Raw genomic sequence first — 27281 nt, forward strand, 5'->3', positions numbered from 1 at the left:
CATAGAGACTTCTTGCAGTGACAGACAGTCAGCTCCGGAAGACCCCGTGGTGCTGGATCTTTGGTCATGAGCACAGGCTGCAGGTCACCATCCTGAATTTTTCAGCCATGTCCAGCTGCTGGTGTAAGGCTCTGTGTAGGCTCCAATGCTCTCTTCCATACATAGGCCTGGTAATTTCCTCGCTTCATATGTTACTGTAAGCTGTCGAATGTACGGGGGAGATTTTCATTCCTTTGTCCATTTTGACAGAACTGCCAGTATCTCACATTGTTCACTTTACTCCCAGCCCCCTTGGTTGTTGAGTACATTGCACATATGAAGGCTTCGCATGCTTCTGAAGTGCTGTTGCTGAGCTCGGGTTCTTCTCCAAGCTGTCCCAGACTGGTCTGATGCCCTTTACTGTCAAGTAAGACATTGAAACCCTTTTTCTTGCCGAGTCCTAAGAGCGCACTGTTTGAATCGCACCCAGTGAATGCGTGGAAGCCGAGTAAACCATTACACAGCTCAGGTCCTAGTTTGTGTGCCAAGCTGTGCATAGGAATATACCGAGCTTTATCCTTGATTCCAGTCCGAAACCACAGCTCCCGACACTGGAGTTTTCTGTAGTGTGTGGTGCAGAGGACAGGCACATCTGTGTCAGGTGATTGAATCACAATCCTGATGTGATAATAATGAGAGGAATGTTTTGCATGTAGCAATATTCGTGTGTCTGCCTCTTCATGATCTGACTTGAGGGGAACCAGTTCTTCGCAGTGCCTTCTGATGACTAGCACAGACTTCTGCAGGTTCTTGAAACCACCACCGACGATTAGGTGTTGACCATCAAGCAGAGTGTCTACCCCCATGTGGCACCATGTGTCTGCTAAGAAGGCACACAAGTTGACTTTATTTTCCACATTTCCAATGTATTTGATCCACTGCTTTGGAATAGGAGTGGCTGGCCCTTGGATTGTCACCTCTAAGGCTGCAGATGTTCCTCGTTTCTCTCGCTCCCCAGCTTTTATTGAGAGGCTGGAGTACCGGTCGAAGAAAACATCAACCCACTGACAACCATTCCGACGGAGAGGGGCAGTAACCAAACTGTAATACTTGAATGCCATTTCACTGAAGTTTGCAGCACCAGCGGACTTTGTTATCTGTACCAGCGCCATTGCATCGACGATGTGGGCCATAGACATCTGGCTGGTTGTGCCTTGAATTATAATACGAAGCCAATGATACCTCAATATTGAAAATTGGTTGAGTCTCGACAAAGATATTCACGTTTACGTTACCCCTCCCCTAAATTTTGCTAGCCCACATTGACCCTCTTGGTAAGTACCCTTGGTATGTATAATGGCCTGTAGAATTTTAATGATACCACAATTTGAAACCACATACTACCTGGAGGTGTTCTATAGGGTCTATTCTACCACTCTGTCTAGTCAAACCTTTTCTGTAGGGGATGTTGAATGATTTCATTTTTTTCAGGTCCTTGCTCCTGGACTCTAAGGATTGTCCTATGGTATTGGTGAAAGTGAAATAAACCTTCAATGTGGTTCGCTCCCTAACTTTATCGGGTAATAAACTCTCCACACAAATATCCTTAAAGTAGAATGAAGACAAAGCCTATCTACCTGCTTGCTGGAAAAAAATCACAAACTAAGAACCCACGGATCCCATCAACTTTGGGAGTAGACGTCTTCACCAGAACCCTGGAACAAAAAGCTTCGATAAAAAACGAGCACGTCGTATGAACCTGCTGAACTCCGGAGAATATTAGCTAACAATTGTTTGGACCATGATCTCAGAAGAACATTAAAATCATGAAAAAAACCTTTCCTTCATAAAAACCTTTAAGTTTATCAATTATCCCTGAAATTCCCATTTTTGGAGCCGTTCAAAAAGTAGTTTTAATCGCTCCAATTATTTGAAGAAAAGCTTTCATGTCACACAAGACCAGTACCTAGATAATTCAATGTCGAGAACTTTAATTCCCACGATAATTTCTCAGCGAACTGCTGTTGCTCAAGTCCATGGGTTACTTTCTGATTTGATGCACTCTTCAACGATTCTCCACCCTCCTTCACTTCCAACATTTGCCTCAGTACAATAAGTACAATTTCCAAAAGTATGATTTTAAAAAAAATTATCCTGGTGGTTTGAAAAATTATACTTGTTCGGTTCCTGAAGTCAGAGACCATCTCTTGTGTTTCTAAGAGTTGTCGGAAAAAACAAAATCCATTCGCTGTGATCACGTTAAAGTGAGTACAAGCAGGTAATTGTAATGTTACAAATAATTTTCGTTAAAGGTATAATATTTTCACCTTAAAAATAACAAAAATGTAAGTTTTAACAACAATTATTTTGAGTGAATAACAGCAATTTTTTGTTTGATTTAGACCATAGTGTGGAGCAACAAAATTGATTCCAAATTTAAGAATGAATCCCAGTCCAAATTCCAAGGTTGAGAAATCAAATCAAAGTCAGGAAGTCTCTTGACTGAGTTCAAAAGGTATAAAACTTAGCTTACACAAGTAATGCAACAAAAGTGTTTCAAGCTAAACGATACTCACTTTCTCAGATATCCTAGCTCTTCTTGCATGTTGTTTACTTTTAATGATAAAAAGTTGAAATTTTATTAAAAAGAGCATCGTCCTAATTGAGTGTGCAAAATTTTAACCGAATTAATCATGGCAAAGGTCTAGGTTATTCACTCTTTGCAGAAGAGGACTGGTGGGATAATTTAGAGGAATGTGCATTCACCTCTGAAATGTCTAACCTGTGTTCAAATGCTGACCAAACGATAAACTCCCACCTTGGTGTTTTGCATGCAGATGAAAAATATCTTGAAATTTATGGAAACAGCATGTATGCTGATGTCAACCTCCATGAGGATGGTTCTACCCAATTAATGCATCAGCGAGGGGGGTCCTCGTGTGCAAAAAATGTACCCTAAGTTACTCACTGGAATTTTGAAGTTGCCCACTTCCCTTAGCAGAAAAACTTGGTTACGATTTCCATAACCCGGCAATAAGTGCGAAAATGGTGCCTCTTTTGGGGGTTCCGACGGAAATTGTCGGGCCAATTATTAGGGGTAGTGGAAATGAAAACGACTTACTTTGCAGTCTTACACCCGAGAAACACAAACTACCCCTCAAAATTTCGGTCTTGAGACCCTCTTTCATATGATATGCAAATTAAGTTCATTGGTTCAAGAATCAGATCACTAGAGGTCAAAACGTCACGAAAATTTGGGTCAAGTGAAAATCTGACCTATCTCTGAAACATGCCCCACAGAACATGCCACATCCATATTTTACCCTCTCTGAGGGTCTATCCCAGTGTTTCTCAACCGGGGTTCCGCAAGAGGTCGCGAGGGGTTCCGCGAGAAACAGTAATAAATAGGCTAATGTATTTTTGAGGAGTTTTTGTTTGATTTAATATTCGTAATTTTACTATACACGTATGGCATATTGTTGGAAACTCCTTGGTTATTATAATAGAGGCGTCAACCTCTAATATTATTTACAGTTATAACAACCATAGGGAATGTATTTTACGATGTCTATATGGTGCCAGTGTGAAACCGCCCTCACTGGTTAATGGACGTCCTGTACGCGGCGGATTCGTGTATCATTGAGTGACTGACTCAAGTACGGGACGCATGCACGGTGTCCATCTATCTTCTCTGAGCTTCTGAGCACGGTGTCTGTCTCTCCTCTCTCCTCTCTCCTCTCTCCTCTCTCCTCTCTCCTCTCTCCTCTCTCCTCTCTCCTCTCTCCTCTCTCCTCTCTCCTCTCTCCTCTCTCCTCTCTCTCCTCTCTCCTCTCTCCTCTCTCCTCTCTCCCTCTCTCCTCTCTCCTCTCTCTCTCTCTCTCTCTCTCTCTCTCTCCTCTCCTCTCCTCTCCTCTCTCTCTCTCTCTCTCTCTCTCTCTCTCTCTCTCTCTCTCTCTCTCTCTCTCTCTCTCTCTCTCTCTCTCTCTCTCTCTCTGTGTTCTTCTGTTTACCTTTATTGCTTCAGCTTTATTTGTTTAAGTTTTGTTGATCAAGTTACATGAGGTGTGTTTTTTTTTTTTTTTGATTTAAAATGTTTTTTTTTGTGAATGAAAACCTCGGTGTGAGGTCTCATAAACGAGCAGTATGTTTTGTTTTTTTTCATTGCCAATAAATTTGACAAAAAGGGGTCATTATTTCCTTAAACCAGGTATCCGAAAAAAAAAAATATTTACCACGTGATCTATGATAAAAATATAAAAGAGTTAGATATTAATAATGGTATATAATAATTTTTATGCAGGGGTTCCCTGAGACATGAAAACTATTTCAAGGGTTCCACAAGGGTAAAAAGGTTGAGAAACGCTGGTCTATCCCATCACCATAGGTGCCAAGGAACACAATCATATGAATAAAGTGGAATTTGTTGCAATAAAATGAAAACTGAAAACAGCACAGAATGGAAAGCAGTCGACTTTCAATCTGATCACTTTTTGGCCACCGCTTAAACGATTTCCTGTTGGGAAACTTAAATGGTTATTATGTCACACCCGTTAACCCTAGATAGACAAATTAACCCTTAAACTGTTTGCCTTTGAAGACTCTTCCATGTGAAATTACCTTTATGGAGATCGGACCAATAATGAGGTCACAAGAGGTCAAAAGGTCATGGAAATTGGAGTCAAGTGAAAATTTCTGTGGAAAATGCACAACAGCACATGCCAGATCCATATTTTTTCATCTATGAAAATGCCAAAGGAACACAATCAAATCGGTAAATGACACTTAAATATGGTACCTTGTACGAAACCAACGATCAATTCCCCCAGTTTAATTGCAGGTAGGTTACCATCACAATAGGTGGCAGCACCTGTACAGGTGCCTCCATTACATAAAACAAAGAGTAATTGTACACGTGCTATGCTATATTAGGCATGGTTCTTTGAAAGTTTCTCCAATTTGCTGTAAAATTCCTGTGAAAACATGAAAAGGCAATGCAGAACAATGTCTTATGAACCATAAAGAAGTGAGTATCTTATAGTTTTCTATGCTTAATTGAAGTGCACTGAAGTTAATTGAACATTGAAGTCAACAGGTCATTCAGCAAAGCAGCAACCGAGTTTGAGGAGGCCAACATTCAAGCCATATTAAATGTCATGGAGAAGAATGAGAATCCCTTCCTCACTCCCCAAAAAGAGAAAATGTTCCACAATATCTTAACTCGGGAAGTCATGTCAGAAGATATCAGAGAACAGCTGCTGAATGTGGAGAGAAACGGCAACGATACCTATGAGAAACTTCGTAGAGAAAGGTACATAGAGAAGACCGTTCGACTGTCAGACACGATTCATCGCACCAACCTTAAAACCTTCGCTGCAATCCGCGAGAATTCATTCCCAAACAAAGGAAAAGCAAAACTCAACAAACAAGAAGATGCTCAGATAAAACGTACACAAGAGATTGCAAAGAAACGAGGACGGACTATGAAGGAACTCCTGCAGTACGATGTGTGTACAACGTCTCCTCTCTTTGACGACGAAGGCCTAATGACCAAGCCAATTAAAAGTGAAATTTTCCATGAACTTGAAGCTCATCTCAGCAACCAGGACCCAATAACACCGAGACCTGATGACTCAATGGGAACATGCTGTATAGTTGATGTGATGGCAAACATTCGCAAGATCCAAACAACGAGTTCAAAAAATTTTGGTGACTTCTGTGATCCCTTTCTAGGCTATGTTGCCTCTACAGCAAAGGATGCCTCAAGAACATCCGACATGGGAACGTCTTTGAAGGATTCTGAGCGGCAAAGGCGAGAGAAGAAGTCACCCATAGAACTGCATGATGTGTCCAGGGAAACTCCTCTCCCTCGAGAAATGGACAGGTTTTGGCCATCCAGTGTCAAAGCAAAATTTGAATCCCTCATTCATGCAGAGGCGCTGGTACGGAATTGGAGTGCTCCTACGTTGTTAATTATAGTCAGTCATTTCTGTGGACCACAGCATCGTCGTTTCATGTTGGTCCATGACATCGAGACCTGTAGAGGTTCCACAACTCAAGTGTAGTGTAGAAGAGGCTGACCTGAGGATTATACGACATGCAATGCATGCTGTTAAACAAGGTAAAATCGTATCATAGTCCTATCGTCAGACACAGATGTGTTCATTTTGCTGATGTTCTACTGGAGCGAGCTGAATGCGAAAGGCCTCAAAGAACTCTGAGTGAAGGCTGGGGTTGGTGACTCGACAAGATACATTCCGATACATATCCTTTCAAAGAGGATCGGACGAAGTTTGTGTCAGGTTTTGCCCGCTGTCCACACACGAACTGGGTGTGATGACAAAGTGAAGTTGGAACTAAGCATGCTGCTCTAATAGCCAATCCAGAGATGTACTTAAAGGACTTTGTGGTGGTGACAGGTAACCTGGATACAGTAATTGACAAAGTCAAAGCCGATCTGACACTGGTCCTTAAGAAGGGAAGAACGATGAAAACCATGAACCAGCTCCGAAGCCACAGGTATCATCATGCCAAGCGGTCATGTTTGGATGACCTCCCACCCACAAGTCATGCCATTCGGTTGCACATTTTGAGAGCCTACCTTCCTACAAAAGAGATGGTGTTTCTCCTCTCATCATGTGAACCCTCTGACTCAAGACAATTTGGTTTCAAATTTATCGATGATCTTCTGGTCCCAAGCAGGGGGAACAATCCAATTCCTGAAGACATTGCAATCCACTGCACATGTCAAAAGTGTGGAACTGGGAGAGGTCCTTGCCGTGGTTCTAACAATCCCTGTTGTACATTTTGCACTTGTCAAAGTGACTCGGAAAAGTCAGGATGTCAAAATGTATTTCGTGTCGTCAGAAAGTGAGTGACTGACTCATAAGTTTATACGCATTTCCAAACTAGAATAACATTCCACCAGTTGGTATGTGTTTACTTACTATGTTGGAGTGACAGTTTTCGTTCATTATTTAGGCCCTATGATGGTCATTAAGTACATTCCATTCATATCTGTATTTTTTGTATCTATTCCAAAAATTTTGACCCCAATAGAGGAAAAAATATGAATCTGGCATGTGCTGTTGTGCATTTTCCACAGAGATTTTCACTTGACCCCAATTTCCATGACCATTTGACCTCTAGTGACCTCATTATTGGCCCAATCTCCATAAAGGTAATATCACATGGAATAGTCTTCTAAGGCAAACAGTTTAAGGGTTAATTTGTCTATCTAGGGTGAACGGGTGTGACAAAATAACCATTTAAGTTTCCCAACAGGAAATCGTTTTAGCGGTGGCCAAAAAGTGATCAGATTGAAAGTCGACCGCTTTCCATTCTGTGCTGTTTTCATTTTATTGCAACAAATTCCACTTTATTCATACGATTGTGTTCCTTGGCACCTATGGTGATGGGATAGACCCTGAGAGAGGGTAAAATATAGATGTGGCATGTTCTGTGGGGCATGAACAGAGATAGGTCTGATTTTCACTTGACCCAAATTTTCATGACCTTTTGGCCTCTAGTGACCTGATTATTGAACCAATGAACCTAATTTGCATATCATTTGAAAGAGGGTCTCAAGACCGACATTTTGAGGGGTAGTTTGCTTCTAGGGTGTAAGAATGCAAAGTAACAGTCGTTTTCATTTCCACTACCCTGAATAATTGGCCCGACAATTTCCGTCGGAACCCCCAAAAGAGACACATTTTCGCACTTATTACCGGGTTATGGAAATGGTAACCAGTATTTTTGTTAAGGGAAGTGGTCAACTTTAAAATTCCAGTGAGTAACCTAGGGTACATTTTTTGCACACGAGGACCCTCCCCAGCTGATGCATTAAATGTGGTTGTTGACTACCTCGTGTTGATGACAGCAACATCATGTTTTGGGCTTCTTTGGGCAAGTAAGATTAAATATATATATATATATATATATATATATATATATATATATATATATATATGCATGAAAAAAATGATGAAGTGTTGACCCCTCCCTCATGACCCACCCACACCTTACCTCCCACTATTTCAGCCCACACGTTCCAAATTCATTTTGATAGTTGCTTAAGGGATCCATATCACTTTATTTTTCCAAATACAAATGAGAAGATAATTTAAAGCTATTAAAGTCTATATTGCTATGAATTATCTGGTATGAAAAAAGCTTATTAAAGATTCGCAACTAATTATCATAACATCTGAAGAAAATCTCATTGTATTTGTATCAGATCTGACAATAAATCAAAAGGAGGTTTTTCTAAGGGTAATTTGTTCCACCACCAGTAAGAACTTGGCTTGCTTTAATGCATAGGGATGGGACATCTGCTCTTCCTTTATGACAAAAATCATGCAGTTTTGCCGTTCTCGGTGGTTTGAACACAACGACCTAAGTAAAGCGTTTATTTAATTGCATTAGAAGCTGCATTTTTTCACAATGAAGGGTAAGAGCAGTACATCAGTATAAAATAAGATTAAATATATGAACCTTGTGGCAGGTGGAGTAGATCGATAAAGAGGGCTAGAAAAGGTGTGCAGGTAGGTTTGTTTGGGTGCCTCTGAGTATATGTGCGTGCACATCCCAAGTAAACTGTGCAACAAACTGCCATGTTATTTCAAACAAAATGCAACATTTTTTTGTACCCAAAGGCTCTTATGTTCCATAAAATGATTAACCCGAACCTGCATATTCGCTTCAGGCCTTTATCAAAGCCAATGAAGGTAGGTTATTAAAATTGTATGAAACAACATCAGCAAAAATATGACGAATGCTCTTTCCTCCTTCTTCCCAAACATGATTAATCGTAAATAATATAATATTAAACTTACCCTGTGCATCAACAACCGCAGATATGACCTTCCCATCGTTGTTAAGAAGCACAAAGGTTTGATTACAACGCACCATCTTTGGCCTTTCACAGGCGCACATCGCCGGGAGTTGTTGCAACATAGACTGCAACATATCAACTCTTTGGACGAGTTGATCAGGAAGTTCAACAACTGTTTTATTGTGGAGATATACATCCCTTCCTCACAGGTATGCTTACAAGTTTACTGGCACAATTAGGCTGCTCATTGTCACTTGAGAGTTGTAATTCCAAGGGGGTTCTGCATATCTTGTGGGATTGTGAGTTGGACCATGATGGACCATGACATGTAAGAGCCATGCTGTTGCCGTTTCAATCGAGATTACGGTGAAGCTGGTGATGGCATGATAGTGGGGTGGATATGGGAGGGGAAAGAGTTAAATATTCTGCTGTTTTGATGAGGTAATGAAGAAATATGTAATTATCGATGTGGGAATACCCTTTTGCTTTTATGAGTGGGAGGAGGATATGCGGGTACAGGGTTGGAGTTGGGAGGGATGGAGAGCAAAGATGGGACAGAGTTGGGAGGGGGAGAGTGGGTTGAGGATTTTTTTATTGGGGGGGGGGGTTGAGGATTTTGGGGGGTATGGTTGAGGAGTTGTATGCCACTATGTGTAGCAGAATTTGTCAGAATATCAAATACAACTAGAAAGCATTTGAAAATACAAAGCACATAAGTTTGTATTCAGATTTCTTCCAAATATTAAATAGGAACTTTGCCATTTTGACCTTTTGACCAAATTCTTAGTTTGTCTTCTCCATATTCTCATAAAAAGCCTTGTTGAAAATTTGATGGCAAAAGCCCAAATGGTAAAAATAAAAGTTATGGCTGACAGACAGACACACCCACAGAAACGATTGCAAAACCCCATCTCCTGCTGTGTGGGGAACGGGCAACCAATTGTAATAGACTCCATGTCTGGGGAAAAAAATATGAAAGAAAGACAGTTGGAAAAGTTCACTGGTTGCAAAATAATTCAGCCTCTTCAGTGAATACTTGCTGGAAGCATCTATGGCAGCGATGGCTGTATTTTTGGAGAGATCACCATCTTTGCACAATGAGATGGTGAAATATTTTCCCATTATTCACGTGAAAATTGTTCTAGTTCTGCCAAGTTTGATGGGGATTGTTGATAGACTGCAATCTTCAAGTCTCACCATAAATGTTAAGTTGGGTTCAAGTCAGGACTTTGGGCCACTCAAGAACATTTATCTTCTTCTTATTCAACCACTCTAGTGTGGCTTTAACTTTATGTTTCAGATAATTGTCCGACTGAAATGTGAATCTCCTACCCAGTTTCAGATTAATGGCTGACAAGTAGATTTTCATCAAGGATTCTCCTGTGCTTTGCACCGTCCATTTTCCCTTCTGCCCTGGCAACCTTGCCAGTCCCTGCTGATGAAAAGCAGTGCCATAACATGATGCTGCCACATCCGTGCTTGACAATAAGGATGTTGTTGCCTGGGTCTTGTGAAGTGTGAGGCTAGCTTCAGATGTAGTGCTTTGAATTTAGACGAAAAAGTTCAATTTTTGCCTTGTCTGACCACAAAACTTTTCTCCACATGCCTGCAGTATCATTAACATACTTTTTCGCAAACTCATGATGAGGTATGAGATGTGTCTTTTTCAGTAATGGTTTCTTTCACTTGTCCAAATAGGCCAGCTTTGTGAAGGGAATGGGATATTGTTGATCGCTGAACACTGACTCCAATCTCAGACATACGGCCTTGCAGATCTTTCAATATCTTTGGTGGGTTTACAGTAACTTCCCAAACCAGTTTCCTGCTTGCCCGGCTGCTGAGTTTGGATGGGCGACCTGATCTGCGTGGAGTCTGGATGGTATTGATACATCATCCACTTCTTAATGATGGATTTCACCACACTCAAAGGGATAATGAATGACTGAAATCTTCTAATAAACCTCTCCTGGTCGGTGCTTCTCCACCACTTTATGTCTGACTTTCTTTGAAAGCTCATTGGTCTTCATGTTTTCCCTGTTGGTTGACCAAGCGAGTTGCATCTTAAAAGTCCTTGGATAAAGGCCCTGTCACACCTTGACGATTTAGCCAGCGTATGCCTGACGTATGCAAAATTTGGCTAAAACGCTGGCACACGTCGAATACGTTATGGGTAAGTTTGTATACGTTAACAGCACGCTGGCATACGTCGTAGTACGCTGGCATTTTTTCGTAGTACGCTGGCATACGTCTTTGTACGCCGAGGTGTTAGACAAATTTTCCATGCTTGAAATTTTTCGACGTATGCCAGCGTATGACTCACACGTTCCGCATAATGCTGGCCATAAGTTATAGGCACGTTACGCGATCATTGACACACGTCGACACCTGTTACTTGTAAGTTACTCATAAGTCGAAACACGTCGAGGTAATGTTTAGCATACCCGAAACTTATTTCTAACCTATGAGTAATGTGTTGTAGGCATGTTACGCGATCGTTGACACACATTACTTGAAAGTTACTCATATGTCGAAACACGTCAAGGTAATGGTTAGCATCAGTGTTCCAGACTCCCTGGTTGTTGTTTGTTTTATTATTTTTTTTTCTTCGGTATGATGGTGATGTTGACACTTCGATTTCTAGTGCGGTTATAATATAATATAATATAATTAATAGGCTGCCGCTCAACGATATAAATCATAACCGCACTAGAAATCGAAGTGTCGTCACCACCGTCATACCGAAGGAAAAAAAAACAAAAACAGGGAGACTGGAACACTGACGCAAACCATTACCTCGACGTGTTTTGACTGATGAGTAACGTACAAGTAACGTGTGTCGACAAGTGTCAACGATCGCGTCGCGTGCCTACAACTTATGCCAGCGTTTGCGGAATGTGTGTCATACATCGAGTACATCGAGAAATTTTTAACATGCTGAAGATTTCTCGACGTACTCGGCATATGACAACGTATGCCAGAAAACTACGACGTATGTCAATGTGCTCTTAACGTACACAAAACTTACCCATAACGTATCCGACGTGTGCCAGCTTGGTTCGGCAAATTTTTCATATGTCGGCATACGCTGGCTAAAACGTCAAGGTGTGACAGCGGTTTCACACTTCGATGTCTAGTGCAGTTATGATTTGAATCGTCGAGCCGCAGCCTATGAATAGCCTAGGACACATGATCGCCGGCGTTACGCTGACGCGTGCTATGCATAAGTTAGACTATCGTTGTGCATAGGTTGTGAACGCCGACAACACGCTCAGCATTCGTTGGTACAAGTTATCTATATGTGATTAAAACGTTCTGTGTACGTTACCAATACCATTTGCATACGTTCAACACGTTATTATACGCCCAAAACTTTTTTTAAAAACATCAATAGTTCAGCGTACGCCAGCGTTTTACACACATTTTAAGACCTTGCCATATGCTGGCTAAAACGTCAAGGTGTGACAGCCCCTTAAGTGTGGGGGCTGAGTTAAACCACTGATTACATACAGATGAAACCTATTACACTTATTTTACAACCTTTCAAACAAATAATTTGCTCCTGAAGTGGTTTAGGGTTAATTAGGTAAAGGGTTTGAATAATTATGCAACTGAGAATCATCTGATTTTCTCTGAAAATCAAACTTATGCACATTTTATCTGCATTTTTTAGCTTTATTACTTTGGAGTAGTTTGTGATGAATATATATTAAGTTTGATTTGAAAACATCATGAAATCAGTTCAGGTGGCATCAAAATGTGAAACCTTTGAAGGAGGTAAACACATTTTTGACTGCTCTGACATCAACACAGCTAGGAATTTTTCCAGAGAAACCTGCTCTCCTTGATGTGGAGATTAAATACCATCTCGTCTTCAGTTATCACACCCATCCTCCTGCCAATGGTATACTGAATCCTGTTGTGAGGAAGTTGCTTTGAGACAAGTTGCCTTCTCTGCCTCAATGTCAAATCCAACCGAAGGCAACCTCACATCATTCCACAAAGCCTGCAACAAGTGTACATCCACTCTCAAGAAAGCCAGAACACAACATCTGTCCAACCTCAAGTTTGAACTTTCAAATTTGTCTCCCTCCTCTAAAACCTGGTGTCACCTTGTTACGTCTGTATCTGCAGTATGCTGCTTCCCCACATCCTTTCCCTCACACCAAAGGCACCACAGCTCATTCCACTGCTGAGAAGGGTGAATGCCTCAATTCTGTGTTTGCTTGCAAACCTTGTCACCAACCCCTTGCTCTCTGTACCCACCCTACCCAGCCACACCCAAATGCTCCTGGGCTCTGTATTTTGCACCTGAGAAGGTGGAGAAGTTTATTAAACTCTCAAATGCTTCTGCAACTGGACCAGATGGCATCAGCTCACATGTACTCGAAACTTGCTCTGCTGCTCTTGCACATCCTCATTCTGCTCTGTTCAATCCTGTCATTTACCCGAGGTCATCATCCATCTGCTTGGAAGTCAGCCTATATCACCAAATTATATAAGGTACAAAAACCAATCCCTTTAACTCCAGACCTATCAGGTTAATTCCATCATCAGCAAAGTCATGGAATCCATCATCGTAGTAGACATAAAATCCTTCTTCTTCTCCAACAGCCTGATCTCTGACCATCAGTTTGGATTTACACCAGGTCATTCTACCTTGGATATCCATCTTCTGCTCTCCCAACAATGGAACAATGGATTCTTTCAACCCTCGACTCTGCCACTGGACCAGACGGCATCAGCTCACATGTACTAAGTACCTGCATTTCTGCTCTTGCACATCCTCTCTCTGCCCTTTTCACCCTGTCATTTGTGCTAGGTCACCTTTCATCAGCTTGGAAATCCACCAACATCACTGTACTACATAAAAAGATGCAAAAACTGATCCCCTCAACTACAGACCGATCAGTTTACTTCCAATCATCAGCAAGGTCATGGAATCCATTATCGCAGTTGAAATGAAATCCTTCCTTTTCTCCAACAACCTTATCTCAGATCACAATTTGGTTTCAGACCAGGTCAACCCACCTTGGACATGCTGCTTCTACTCTCCCAAAAATGGATGAGGTCCTCAATGTCAGACATAAGATCATGGCCATCTCTCTGGACATATCTCATGCTTTTGATATAGACTGGCATCCTGTCTTACTCTCCAAACTCTCTGTCTGTGGCATCAAAGTAAAGGCCAACTCCATGCATGGCTTTCTGACTCCCTCTACTCTCGTAGCCAACATTTGGCACACAACAGAATCCTTTAATCTCCTCCATCTGGCAAGGCTGGAATGCCCCAAAAGGCAGTGTTCTGGGCCCAGTCATATTCCTGATCTTCATCAATGATTTCTCTGACTTTCTGGAAAATCCTATTTATCTATTGGCTGATGTCTCCACCCTCTGCCATGACTTCCCTCATCCTTCGAACAGGCAAGCTGCAGCCACTTTCTTCTCAGAGCTTGATAAAAATCACAAGCTGCTCAAACACTTGGGATATGTCTTTCAATCCTGAGAAATCCGAAACACTCACAGTCTCTCTATGAAAGGTAATCTGGCAAACAATCCTATCTACTTTCTTGACAATTCTCTTGAATAAGTTAACTCACTCACTCAACCTTTTGGGCCTCACTATCAGCCATGACCTTTTATAGTAAAACAAAACCTCTAAGATGGCCTCCAAATCCAGTTGCTAACTGGGCATCGTCCATCGTGCAAAGGTCTTCCTTGACATACCTGAACTCTTACCCACTTCTAAGGTCTTCAACCGCAGCTTGATGGAGTACGGCTTTCCGCTTTGGGCTGGTGCCCCTGCATCTAAACTTGCTCAGCTTAAAACTGTGGAAACCACGGCCTTCAAGATAATTGGAATCTCCCATGATTCAGCCGAGTCCATGGGCTGATCACGTTAATATCGCAGACAGGTCGGTGGTCTCGCTGTCTTCTACCACCTCATTCCTGAACTTTCACCATCTGCTATTTCCATGCTCTGTCCTCCCACTGCCACCCGCCCCTCCTGCCTCTCCCTGCACCATCAGATTTCTGCAGGGTGCACAAGTCCTACCAACAAACCTCTTCTGGTGATAATCCTCAAATGTCAAATCACTGCTCATGTCCACTCATTTACTCCTCTCTTCTCCAACCTCTGGAATCAACTTCCACATTATTTTCAATCTATTCTTCCATCCAGGTTTTCAAGACAGCTGTTCACCACAATCTCAGATCACCCCCCATCCAAAACCATGATGTTTTTTTCCCCCTTTAACATTCCTCAGATGCACCTCTTACCAACTTCTTCCTTCCTGAGAGTTTGCTTTTGTATCCATCTTCTCCACCCCATATGTCCTCCCCGAATCCTCATTCTCCCTCACATCCCTCATCTTCAAAGTCTCTCTGTTTTCTCCATCAACCCTGTTGTGCATTTCCCCCTCTCCTACTACTCTTTGTTTTGTTCTGTTGCAAGCCTCGAGTTGATTTAAAGTCTAAGGTGGCTGGCTTAAGATCTTGGGGTCTTGAGTTTTAGCACCTATTGTGCCATTAAATAACACCAGGTGGGTTGAATCAGCCTGTCATCCTTCCGAGGACAGCAAAATTAGTACTAGTTTACTGGAAATAGGGGGCACTGCATCAGCGGCACAGCCACACTCCCAGAAATGATGCAACCAGCAGCCACGGGCTGTATATGAAATGTGTGTGTTCTGTTGCATCCTGGTCCATTTCATGCTCTAGCCCTCCAAAAGCCTCGACTCTGTATTAAAAAATAAAATAAACAAAAACAAAGTAACTGCTGAGACTACACATGACAGTAAATGGTTCTCACAAGCAGTTTGCGCTCAAAAGTGTTTCTGACTGGACTGTTTTTTGGTTTTTTTCCCCTTACACCAGGCACTGATGCTTCCTTCAAAATGTATTAGCAAATGTTTGATGATTGTATATCGAGATGATCTGAGTATCTCAATTTATAAGTAAAAGACAAACAATGAATCAATTTCACATGGCGAGTTTTCTCCGTATTGAGATTCGTCACCGAAACATGCCAGCAAAGCTTTCAAGATGCAGTTGCACTAATAGAAACCGACTGTGAATTGATCTGTATCACTTTCAATGTTATACTGCAACGCAAACATCTCATATAGCAGTACTTTAAAAATAAATTATAAAAAACGAATTGGTGTTTGTGTCCCATCACAAGAACTGTGTACAATTGCTGCTCACATAATAATTAAGCCTGGTTTTGGTGTCGTGGTTTAAAAGGTGGCTGGCTTGGGATCCTAGGGTCCTGAGTTTGAGTCCTGTTGGCTGCTGAATTACCACCAGGTGGGGTTGACTCAGCCTGTCATCCTTCCAAGGTCGGCAAAATGAGTTCCAAGTGCACTCGTAGAGGGGCACAGCATCAGCAGTACAGCTGTGCTTCCAAGGAATGATAGCTACCTGGCAGCCAAGCTACCATATGCAAGAACAGAACAGAACATAATAATTTGTCAATTAAATGACCTCAAAAATGTGCATTTGTTGCTCACCTTCCACAGTAATGATAAACATGATAAACTGTTGAGACCTTCTTGTCATGAACAAACTTAATTTAAAAGCGGAACAGAAGCTCATTGTGTAGTGTGCTTGCCTTTAAGAGGTCTTTGGATTTAACTTTAAAGTAAGATAAATCAGAGTATATTGTAACACTCCAGGTACAACTTTATGACTCTCAAAGAAGCTTCTCAAGGAGAGGCAAAGGCTTCAATGGAAATTTTAAAATTGAAGAAGCAGTGGTATGGTTAAACAAAAAATTGAGGCAGTGGTATAATTGAATTAAGAATTGAAGAAGCAGTGGTATAATTAAATTAAAAATTAAAGAAGTCACAGAGCAGCTCAATATTCACATCTCTCAGAGGTTTGGCCAATTTAACAGCAAAGCCCAAAACAAATCCACCAATCCAAAATCCTCGCCAGGACCAGTCCAAGCCCAAGATTCCAATAAATGAAATCTCCACTTAGTTTAGTTCACTTTTACGGTTTTACAGTTTTCACTTTAATTCAGTAACAGGTTTTTTTCTTTTAACAGTTTTTACTTTTACATTTTTTACATTTGTCAATAACTGACTTCACTCGATCAAATTTGCAAATCTAAGGGAGAATGACAAATCAATTGTTTTGCCACAATATAATGCATAGGAATTATAAACAATATACGATACACTGATTTACAACTCCAAACAAGAAAAAGAGCGAGTGCAATCAGAGATTGCAGACTCAGCACAAAATCAATATAACTAAAGGAAAGCATGACAGGTATTTTAAAAGATACAAGTCTGGAGACGGCGATGGTTCACAAGCAATGTACACGGTTCGCCTTTTTTTAATTTTTTGACCTTCGAGGGGACGCCACCGGCAAACTGGCGGGAATCGGGAAAAACGTAAATGATGAAAGTTGTAGTACTCGAAGAGCACTACTTGCATACCAACTTTCATTCAAAACAGTTGAAAACCCGAGGAGCTCGATGACCAATTTAGTGATTTTTTTTGACATTTTCTAAGTTCGTGGCCTTGTGACGAAAATGAAAAATCGAGCTCCGTGGGGCGATGCAGGTGCCATTGGGCTAACCAAATACCGAAACCCCTGCCAGATTCGACAAACCCCCTCAGAGAAGATGTAACTTGAAATTGGCTACCCCCTAAAAACACATTTTTTGGGCATGTCGCCACCCATAATGGGCGCAGCATGCCCATTCTCAGGAAAACACAACGAGATCATGATATAAACCTCCCACCCAAATTTTATCAGGATCGGATCAAAACCCACGGAGCTATGCTCGGGACAGACAGACAGACAGACAGACAGACAGACACACACCCATAACGAATATAGTGGTCACTTACTGACTTGTGAACCAAAAAAACAAGTAAATGTCATTCATGACAAGACTATGCAACCTTGTGCTCAGTGCCACAGCACTGGCTGGGATAACAGACTTGTTCTTTTTAATTTTTGTTGATTTTTTATTTTTTTGGAGTATATATAACCTTGAGAGAGTAAATATATTTGAAATGCACAAGAAGCTATTTCTTTTTTTCTTTAATATTACATTTTCAGCGAATTGATATACCATGTTAATAACTAACTAGCATAACCCACGCTCTGCGCGACATGTTGGGGTGGGTGTGTTTGAGAAAGGAACTGATGCAGAGTATCAGTAGTAATTTTACTTTAATGCAGTAAGTGAAATACGATTTCACTGTTTCAGAACCATTTTATTTACTTTTTTTTGTACCATGCACCTCATATGGTCTTTGAGATAATGTAAGCCGAATATCACGTTACTCGAGCGCAGAACAAAGTCGAAGATAGCGCGACACGAAACCACAAACTCGGAAATAATATATAAGATTTGCTTTTGCACAACTTAGTTGGAAATGTTATTCTTGTTGTATCAACTATGTTGAAATCTGTGAAAATGCTTAACTTTATTGAAACAACTCTTGACATGAAAGCTCTTCGGTTTCTTTTCCCCCTTTCGTGTATTACCGTATGCGTTTCCATTTAAAATATCTCGCACTACTCTCCTCTCGCAATATTCTCCTTGTATGGTCATTGTGTGTGTGTGTGTATGTGTGTGTTTGTGTGTGTGTGTGTGTGTGTGTGTGTGTGTGTGTGTGTGTGTGTGTGTGTGTGTGTGTGTGTGTGTGTGTGTGTGTGTGTGTGTGTGTGTGTGTGTGTGTGTGTGTGTGTGTCTCGAAGTGGGTTTCAGAAGGTGGAGCAGAGCCCAGAGAATGGGCTAAAAGTGTCCACCTCCATTTTGGCAAGAGATCATGCATGATTCATGGACACGCTGTGAAATTTTTTTGTTCTCAAAGTTTTATTCCGAAGGCTCTTTTCAAGATTGTCACCAAGCCCTGGACAGCTATGACAGCTTCCAACTGTAGTTCAGTTGCAGTGATTATTCCCAGGAATGGTTTTTAAGCTCTCTGTAAGGTTCTTCTTTATCGTTCCTGTTGCTCCAACTATAACTGGCAGAATTTTAGCACTCTCAATTTCTAAGATCTTTTGACCTCATTAATCTTGCCCCGAAGGGGATGCGAGACTATGCAATGCCCCTGTCTGTTTGTGTGTCCAGGTTGATATATTTTCAGGTTTTATCTGCAACCGCTTGGCCGATCGATGCAAAACTTTAAACATAGGAGGAACTCCCCATGAACAACATTTTATTGCTAACTCTGACATCATCAGTCACATTGCAGGGCGGCGGCAATATTGGATTAAAAGGGAAAAATGGACATAATTTTCTCCGAAGCTGCTCAACAAAAAAAATTTGAAACTTGGCACATGTCAACACCCCAGGAGTACAGTACCTTCAGAAAGTATTGACAACCCTTGACTTTTTCACGTTTTGTTGTTTTACAGCCTCAATTTAAAATGGATCAAATTTAAAAGTTTTGTCACTGATCAACACAAGATACCCCATAACAACAAAGTGAAAAAACATTTTTTGGACATATTTACAAATTAATAAAAAAATGAAAAGCTGAAATGTCTTGCATCAATAAGTATTCAGCCCCTTGAGTCAATACTTCTGAGAAGTGCCTTTGGAAGCGATTGCAGCTTCGAGTCTTCTTGAGTATGTCTGTATCAGCTTTGCACATCTGGATTTGGAGATTTTCTCCCATTCTTCTTTGTAGATTTCCTCAAGCTTTGTCAAGTTGAATGGGGATGAACAGCAATCTTCAAGTCTTTCCACAGATTATCAATGGCACTCAAGTCTGTGTGTTGTTTGGCTGTATGCTTGAGGTCAATGTACTGTTTGAATGTAAATCTTCACCGTAGTCCAAGGTCTTTTTCACTCTGAAACAGGTTCTCCTCAAGGATTTACCTGTATATGGCTCCATTCATTGTTCCCTCTATTCTTACAAGTCTCTCAGTCCATGCTGCTAAAAAAAACATCCCCATAGCATGATGCTGCTACCACCATGCTTCAGAGTACGGATGGTGTTAGATTGGTGATGAGCTGGGCTTGGTTTCTGCCAGACAAGCAGTTTTATTTGCATTCAGGCCAAAGAGTTAAATTTTCAACTCATCAGAGCACAAATCTTTTGCCTCATGCTCTCAGTCGTTCACGTGCTTTTTGCAAACTCCAGGCATGCTGTCATGTACCTTTTTCTCGGGAGGAGCTTCCGTCTGGCCACGCTCCCATAAACACGTACAATATCCCATGGTATATTTCACAGGAGTAGGGTCTTTGGCTCTGTACCCCGGTAACATTGGTCCGTCTTAAAGGTTCGACAAAATAGACACGCAATCAATGAAATTCGTTGGTCAGTATGCATTTTCAGAGTGAACAAAGTGTATTTTTTTAATTTATGTTCACAAGTTCCTTCATTTTGGTGAGGTAGGCAATTTACTCTTCATCTAAGATTTTATTTCCTTTTCATATTTCAATTATTGGTAAAAGATTTTCAAATTGGTGTGCTGTTATTGTTCGTATGTGTGTTTGATTGTGCGTTTGTACATTACTCTTTCACGGCCAAACCGTAGCACGTAGAGGCCCCAAATTTTGAGGTGAGGTACTTCAGAATCTGGGCAAGTTTGTGAGCCACCACACTTTGGCGTTGACGTCTGTTTTGAGGCCACCAAAAGCCGCGATAAAGTGTATATTGGGATGTGGGGACAAGCAGCGCCGCCACCGGCCTTCAAGCAAAAGGAAACCACCATGATGCCAATAACTCCATCGCTTTTGAACGTCCATCATGTCCCGAAACCACCACCGGGAAAATCTCACCCAGCCAGGCAGCGCTGGGTATCCCGCCCACACCCCCACCTCACAATGAGCAGCACCAGATAGCCCATTCTAGTTGTAAGTAGACTGCACTCCTTACAAAATAAAACTAAGCAACAAAGTGCAGAGTGAAAACGCATGCACAGTGTGGGAAGGTATTGTCATCCAAAAGATGAAGTCGGGAGAGCAATTTTCCGTTTTGTCTGGGACAGCTACAGGTGCAACTGGAAGGGCACTCGGTAGAGCGCATACCTCCACCACATAAAGCCTGATCCACAAGAACATTTTGGGCCCAATATATTTTTCAAATATCATGCTATACAGCACTATATCGTTTTTGGCCCTATCAATTGTGAAGAATCACTTTTAAAAATAGAATAATTCTCGTATCCAGATTCAGATTTGGATTTTCAACAAGATTGAATCAATTCGTCATTGCCATACCAGCAACATGTCCACCAAGTTTCGTCTGAATCCATCCACAACTTTTTGAGATAAAATGCTATATATCATTTTTGGCCCCATCTCTCAATGGTGAAGAATCACTGAAAAAATTATGAGATCCAGATACTGAGCCGGATCTTCACCAAAATTGAATCAATTATTTCTTATCACACACCCACGTCCATCCACCAAGTTTCATCCGAATCCATGCAAAACTTTTTGAGATATTGTGCTATATATCATTTTTGGCCCTATCTTTCAATGGTGAAGAATAACTTTTAAAATTAAATAATTCTCATATCCAGATCCAGATTCAGATCTTCACCAAAATCAAATTAATTAATCCTTGCCTTACACCCAACCGAGCCACCAAGTTTCATCCGAATCCGTCCACAACTTTTTTGAGATATCGTGCTATATATTGATTTTGCCCGATCTCTCCTTGGTGAAGAATCACTTAAAAAATGATCAGATCCGGATTCAGATCTTCACCAAAATCAAATTAATTAATCCTTGCCTTACACCCAACGTGTCCACCAAGTTTCATCCGAATCCATTTGCAATTTTTTGAGATATCATGCTATATATCATTTTGGCCCCATCTCTCAATGGTGAAGAATCGCTTCAAAAATTATCGTAGTCGGATCCGGATCTGGATGTTCACCAACATCTAATCAGTTTGTCCTTGTCACACAACCAACCTGTCCACAAAATTTTATCTGGATCCATCCACAACTTTTTGAGACATCCTGTACACAAACAAACAAAGACGGACAGACAAACGGACAGAAGGGGATGAAAACATCACCTCCTTCACCTTCGGTCGCGGAGGTAATTATCTCATCCCTGTACATAACGACAGAATGACAAGACCAGTTATTCGGCCAACTTGAATGGCATCCCACACCTTCCGATTGCCACCACCAAACCGATCATGCTGCCGAAAGTTGGAATTAACAAATCATTCCCCACCCCATCACCTGACTCCAACATATCCATTGTTGAAGTTTACGCAGAATCTAGATGCATTGATGAAAATAATATGGCACCAACTGGTCACACTTCAGTTTCCTTTTGTTACGTTGCATCCTGATACGTTGTGTCCTATCTCTTTCACGAGCCTTGACTATCTATACCAATTTTTTTTTAAAAAAACACGACAAGAAGACCATCCTCAAGAGGGGTTGTAACCATTAGGGTGTCCTGATTGAAGTTTCCCCATGAACTGTGGAGTCTGACAGCATCTTATCAGTGTCCTAGAAATGACACCGTGATGAACATCGCACTGAGAATTGCAAAACAGCCTCACTCATTCGCTCTTGAGCCATCCCCATCGTGCGAGCCATCTCGTTCGCTGTTAAATGACAATGGCCATTCGACTGACTTGGACCATGTGGGTGATTGATTTATGGAAGGTATTGACATGGATCATGTGCAGACGTGCCCGTCGACTCTGTGGGAGATGCGATTTTTCAGGTGAATTTCCAGGATTGCTCCATTCAGGTGAATATAATTGTAACTTTATAATTTACATCTCCAATTTATGTATTTTGGGGGTTTCCTCCTCAATGGACAGAGTTTACATGCACATGATGAACAAATTTCTGAATGTGTACTACATTACAAATATTTTTTAATAATCACTATTCTCACTCGTTAAATAATGTTATTCTTACATTTATTCAGGCTTTCGACACAGCATACATCATCATGTACAACAACATAAAAGTGGCATCCCTACCAATCCAAACACAGTCATCAATCATCCCGAAATCTTGGCAGATTCCAATTCGTTTCCATACCCCCATCCCTCGCTCACCTTCGTAGTGCAAGCTGAATCCCTGTCCACTCACAGCAAAATCACTGGTGAGTCTCAGGCCGAGAACACTCCCCGAGCTGCTCATAGGTGGCGGCAATTGAAAACCCGTGAGCCTGTGGAGGGAAAGGGAGGTGAGAAGGTGGTGCTGTTTGGGACATACAGGTAGTCACGGGTGAAAATTCAAATACGACCACCTTACGACCGCGTGATGCGGATGCCTGGTGAAATGCCGACGAGAAGAAAATGTGACTTTTGAGGAAAGATTGACAACAGAAAAATCGATTGCCTCCATGTGTTTGGCAATGTCAACTCCATTTTGGCAGATAGCTGACCTTGCCAAGGACAGAAATGAAAAATCATTAATTCTCCACGCGATAAAGCAGTAAAGGCTTTCCTTGTGGATCATTCGAGTACTCTTCAGTTAAACCCCCTGAGTGTTCAAGTGCAGCCTCCTCCCAGTCCCATTAGGCATCAAGACTGGAAAGAAAGTACGAGGCGACGACACCGACGACCAAATTTGGATGCGTGGCTTCACTCGCTTGAAATGTCACCCCCAATTCCTTCAATGGAAAAATATTGTCCCATCACTTTAGCATCAAGTCGATAGCTTTGTAAAAAAAAATTTTTTACATGGGAAAGAGCTTCTGAAAGGGTGTGTGTGTGCCTGTCTGTTTTTCACTTGTGTGGACAGTCTCCGAGGGGTAGAAAGGCTAGATGTGAAGATTTCATGCTCAGGACACCAGCAATGAGTCAAAATGACACTTCTGTACGCTCGTGGTTGGCACTGCCCTTGAGTGACTGTGCCAATCAAGCAGCCAGCAGAAAATCGCATCGCAAAACAACTGGACGAAATTTCACATCCAATTCCGTGAACAAAGGATGAATCGAACTCGTGAGTAACCTGTTCCCTTCTAATTGCTGAAAATCCGAACAAGCCCTTAACAAGATGTTCTGTCATAAAGTCAATGCGGTGGCTGCGGGGATGTCTATCTGCAGTGGACTAATAAATTGATCAAGGGAACAAATGAGATCACCTTCAATTACAGGGTGTGTGTGTGTGTGTGTGTGTGTGTGTGTGTGTGTGTGTGTGTGTGTGTGTGTGTGTGTGTGTGTGTGTGTGTGTGTGTGTGTGTGTGTGTGTGTTTTGAAGATTTATTGTTCATGAGGTGCAATGGAAACTTGTCATGGACAAGTTGCTTCTTGTGCTTCTGAACTTAATGGGCCGGAACCTTGACATAGACATTGTGCTCAAATGACGAACCACTCGTTTCGAAGATGGACGAGTGCATGCTCATATGTTTATTCTGTTTTGGTGTGATCAAAAATAATAATAAAAACAATGTCACCCGTAGGGTGACCCATATCTTGCCAAAAGGTGACCACGTGTGACTTCTTTAAGGTCACACTGAGGTGAACAGAGCTGCTATCCACCAGGAGCGACTCCTTGAGGAATATCTGCCTACGAGAGATTCCGATGAGAATTGTTCTACAGAGTAACCATGAAAAATATGCGTTTGTCTCATAACGTCACCAAATGACGTCATAATGTCTCAAGCTTGACATATCTAGAAAGCACTCATCGAGGTGTTCAATTTGAGGTACTACACGATATGGTTCCTAAAACTTGAAAATTTGACCTTGGGGTCAAATATGTTTGACCTTAAGCGCCAACCATGAAGGTCAAGGCCAATCGCCACCAAAAATTAATCAGCTGAGCGCCAGACCATGAACTATATTCCCATGAAGTTTGAAGACGATCCGATCAAAATTACTCAAAAAATAAGGGTTTCGTCGACTCCCCTGATTTGCAACAAAGTGACCTTGACCTTTGACCTTGACCTTCAAAATTTTGTGCGCTGAAAGGGACCTCTATAGGCCTCTGATATGCGAAGTTACAAAAATTTCCAATGATAACTGTGCTCTGCAGAATTTTTTATGCGTGATTACAGACAAACAAACAAACAAACAAACAAAAACAAAAAAAAAACATACAAGCTGACTAACATATCTTGCAAAAACTTCGTTTTGGCAAGATAATAATAAAACCCACTTTGTTCCAAAAGCAAGATGGAATGTATAATTTGTCGTCACAACACTCAACCCGTGGTGGTCAGTAGTCGGTGTTGATCTCTGGACTCGTCAATTCTTACCATGTATGGAGATGAAGGCTCGAGGAGAAAATGTAAAAACAGAAAGACGCTGCTGAGCCTGTCATGTCCTTTCACAAACCCCATCACAGACAGCACTCATACATAATGCATGTCATGCCCCAGAGTAGAATATGGCAGTAAAAAGGATAACTCTCAAGGAAAACACCACCAGTCATGCATTGCACACAAAAGCAAGCAAGCTTGGGGTCAGGAGGAGCAAATAAACTGAGAAGGAATTGGTGTGTGTGTGTGTGTGTGTGTGTGTGTGTGTGTGTGTGTGTGTGTGTGTGTGTGTGTGTGTGTGTGTGTGTGCACAGGTATGAAAATGTAACAGTGACAAACGAAACAGATGGACAAATGAGCAGAAAGAGCGTTTTTCACCTGAACCATTTAACATTCCCATCTGAGCACTTGGCATCCGAGAATCCAAGGTTAAAATTCCCTTAACTGAACTGTGTTGTCCATTGTCTCGTGCACCTTGTAACGTGCGTGAAAGTGTGCCGATACGTCCTGTGTTGTTGTCTGTTACATCGTTGGTGAATGTATATCGGACGACAATTCCATCCTGAATTCAGCTTGGTACTTCCATTATTATTGAGGTGCGGCTGTGCTGCTGAGCTGATGCAGTGCCCCTGTACACTTGGCAGGAATTTGGAGTGTGGGCCTCGATAACTCGCCTCCTTTTCGAGAAAGATACCGTGGGATCATTAAAGTCTACCAACTACTTTGGGCAGACTGGACACCCAGTTTCATCTCCATCCGAGCGACGGCACACACATTGATGGTTCGTCCTGCATACAAACGTCAGGACGGCAGTTTAAAGCCGGCCCGAGATTTGACAATGTCTCGACAATTCAGAGGTGAATGTACATACCCGCGGCTATCCTGACTGCCCATACAAGCTCTTTCATGAGAGTTTGATCATTGTGAAAAAAAAAATCCACATGCTACCTAGTCGTGATACATCCTTCCACAGATAGCAACATATCTGGCATGTTGGTGCAGAGGTCCACACACTTACCTCCAAGCTGTTTTGTAAAAGTTCAATTGTTAAGAAAACTATGAATGTCGACCTGTTTTGCAGGTTGGGGTTCGGCTCAATTGGTGTCCCATTACTGGGATAGACAGCAAAGCTCCATGTTCAGTATTCAGTGTCATTCATTGATGGATGTTAAAGTAAATTATTGTATATCAAGAGCATGGCCACTCCTGAGTAGTGGTAGAACAACCAACAGGCCAAACAAGTAAACTACATTCTGATCCAATATTCCTTCATTAATGACATTTTTTTTTAATACATGTAGGTATCCTTGCGGGAATGGGATGAGGGTCAGCTCAGCACCACCTCGTGGCAGCACTGGGGTGTACCTAATGGTCATTACAGTTACCTAGATGCTCTACTCTGATCGTTTTATATACTCGATAATCAACATATGCTATCGAACGATTTTACACACTCAGGATACATCCATGAATAAATATGAGTGAACAACAAACTTCTTGATGTTTTACTGAAGTCAAAATGTCTCAATCAAGAGAGGATGTTACGGAAGAATAGACTCTTCTTCTTCTTCTTTCGGCTGCTCCCGTTAGGGGTCGCCACAGCAGATCATCCGTATGATCCGCATTGTGATTTGGCACAGGTTTTACGCCGGATGCCCTTCCTGACGCAACCCTGGTCGCCTCTTACGACACAGGGATATGTTACGGAAAAATAGACTACCTACCACTAAACAAGGCCATACTTGAAAACCACTATACAAGAAGAACGAAATTGTCCACTGCCTGGATAGACAATAAAAAAAGCTTTTGATAGTGTCCCACATTCATGGATGATAAAGTGCATGCAAATCTACAAAATTAACCCACAAATAATCCGTCTGATTGATATATGATTGATAATAATCCGTCTGATTGAGAAAGCTATGGATCTATGGAATACCCCACTAATCCTGCAGCACTCGGAAGAAAAGAGCAAAATACCAGGAGTGAAGATATGACACGGGATCTTCCAAGGAGACAGCCTTTCCCCCCTCCTGTTTTGCCTGGATCTAGATCCACTAAGTAACCTCATTAATGAGCAATGACACGGCTACACCCTAACAACCAATAAAAGAACGTCCAAAGAAACAAGAAAGGTAACACATCTACTGGACATGGATAATTTAAAACTGTTTTCACCGAACGACGAAAAATTGGCAGAACAACTGAAATTAGTGAAACGGTACTCTGACAACATTCAAATGTAATTTCACCTTGATAAGTGTGCCAAGTGCATATTCGTACAAGGTTGACCAACAAAAATA

General features: G+C 41.6%; 1 protein-coding gene across 2 annotated transcripts in view; it reads right to left on the reverse strand.

Moving 5' to 3' along the window:
• The window catches only part of LOC147027167 (CUB and sushi domain-containing protein 3-like), a 1179270-nt gene that overhangs the window by 895400 nt on the left and 256589 nt on the right, over positions 1–27281 (reverse strand). For both annotated transcript variants that reach the window (XM_085883358.1, XM_085883360.1), the window contains exon 3: positions 22826–22938. In XM_085883358.1, the coding sequence (XP_085739484.1) occupies positions 22826–22938 (113 nt within the window). The remainder of the gene's footprint in view (positions 1–22825; positions 22939–27281) is intronic.

Source organism: Eptatretus burgeri, chromosome 5, assembly GCF_056783735.1.
Source record: "Eptatretus burgeri isolate ZD-2024b chromosome 5, Ebu_testis_v1, whole genome shotgun sequence".
In the NCBI taxonomy this organism is placed as follows: domain Eukaryota; kingdom Metazoa; phylum Chordata; class Myxini; order Myxiniformes; family Myxinidae; genus Eptatretus; species Eptatretus burgeri.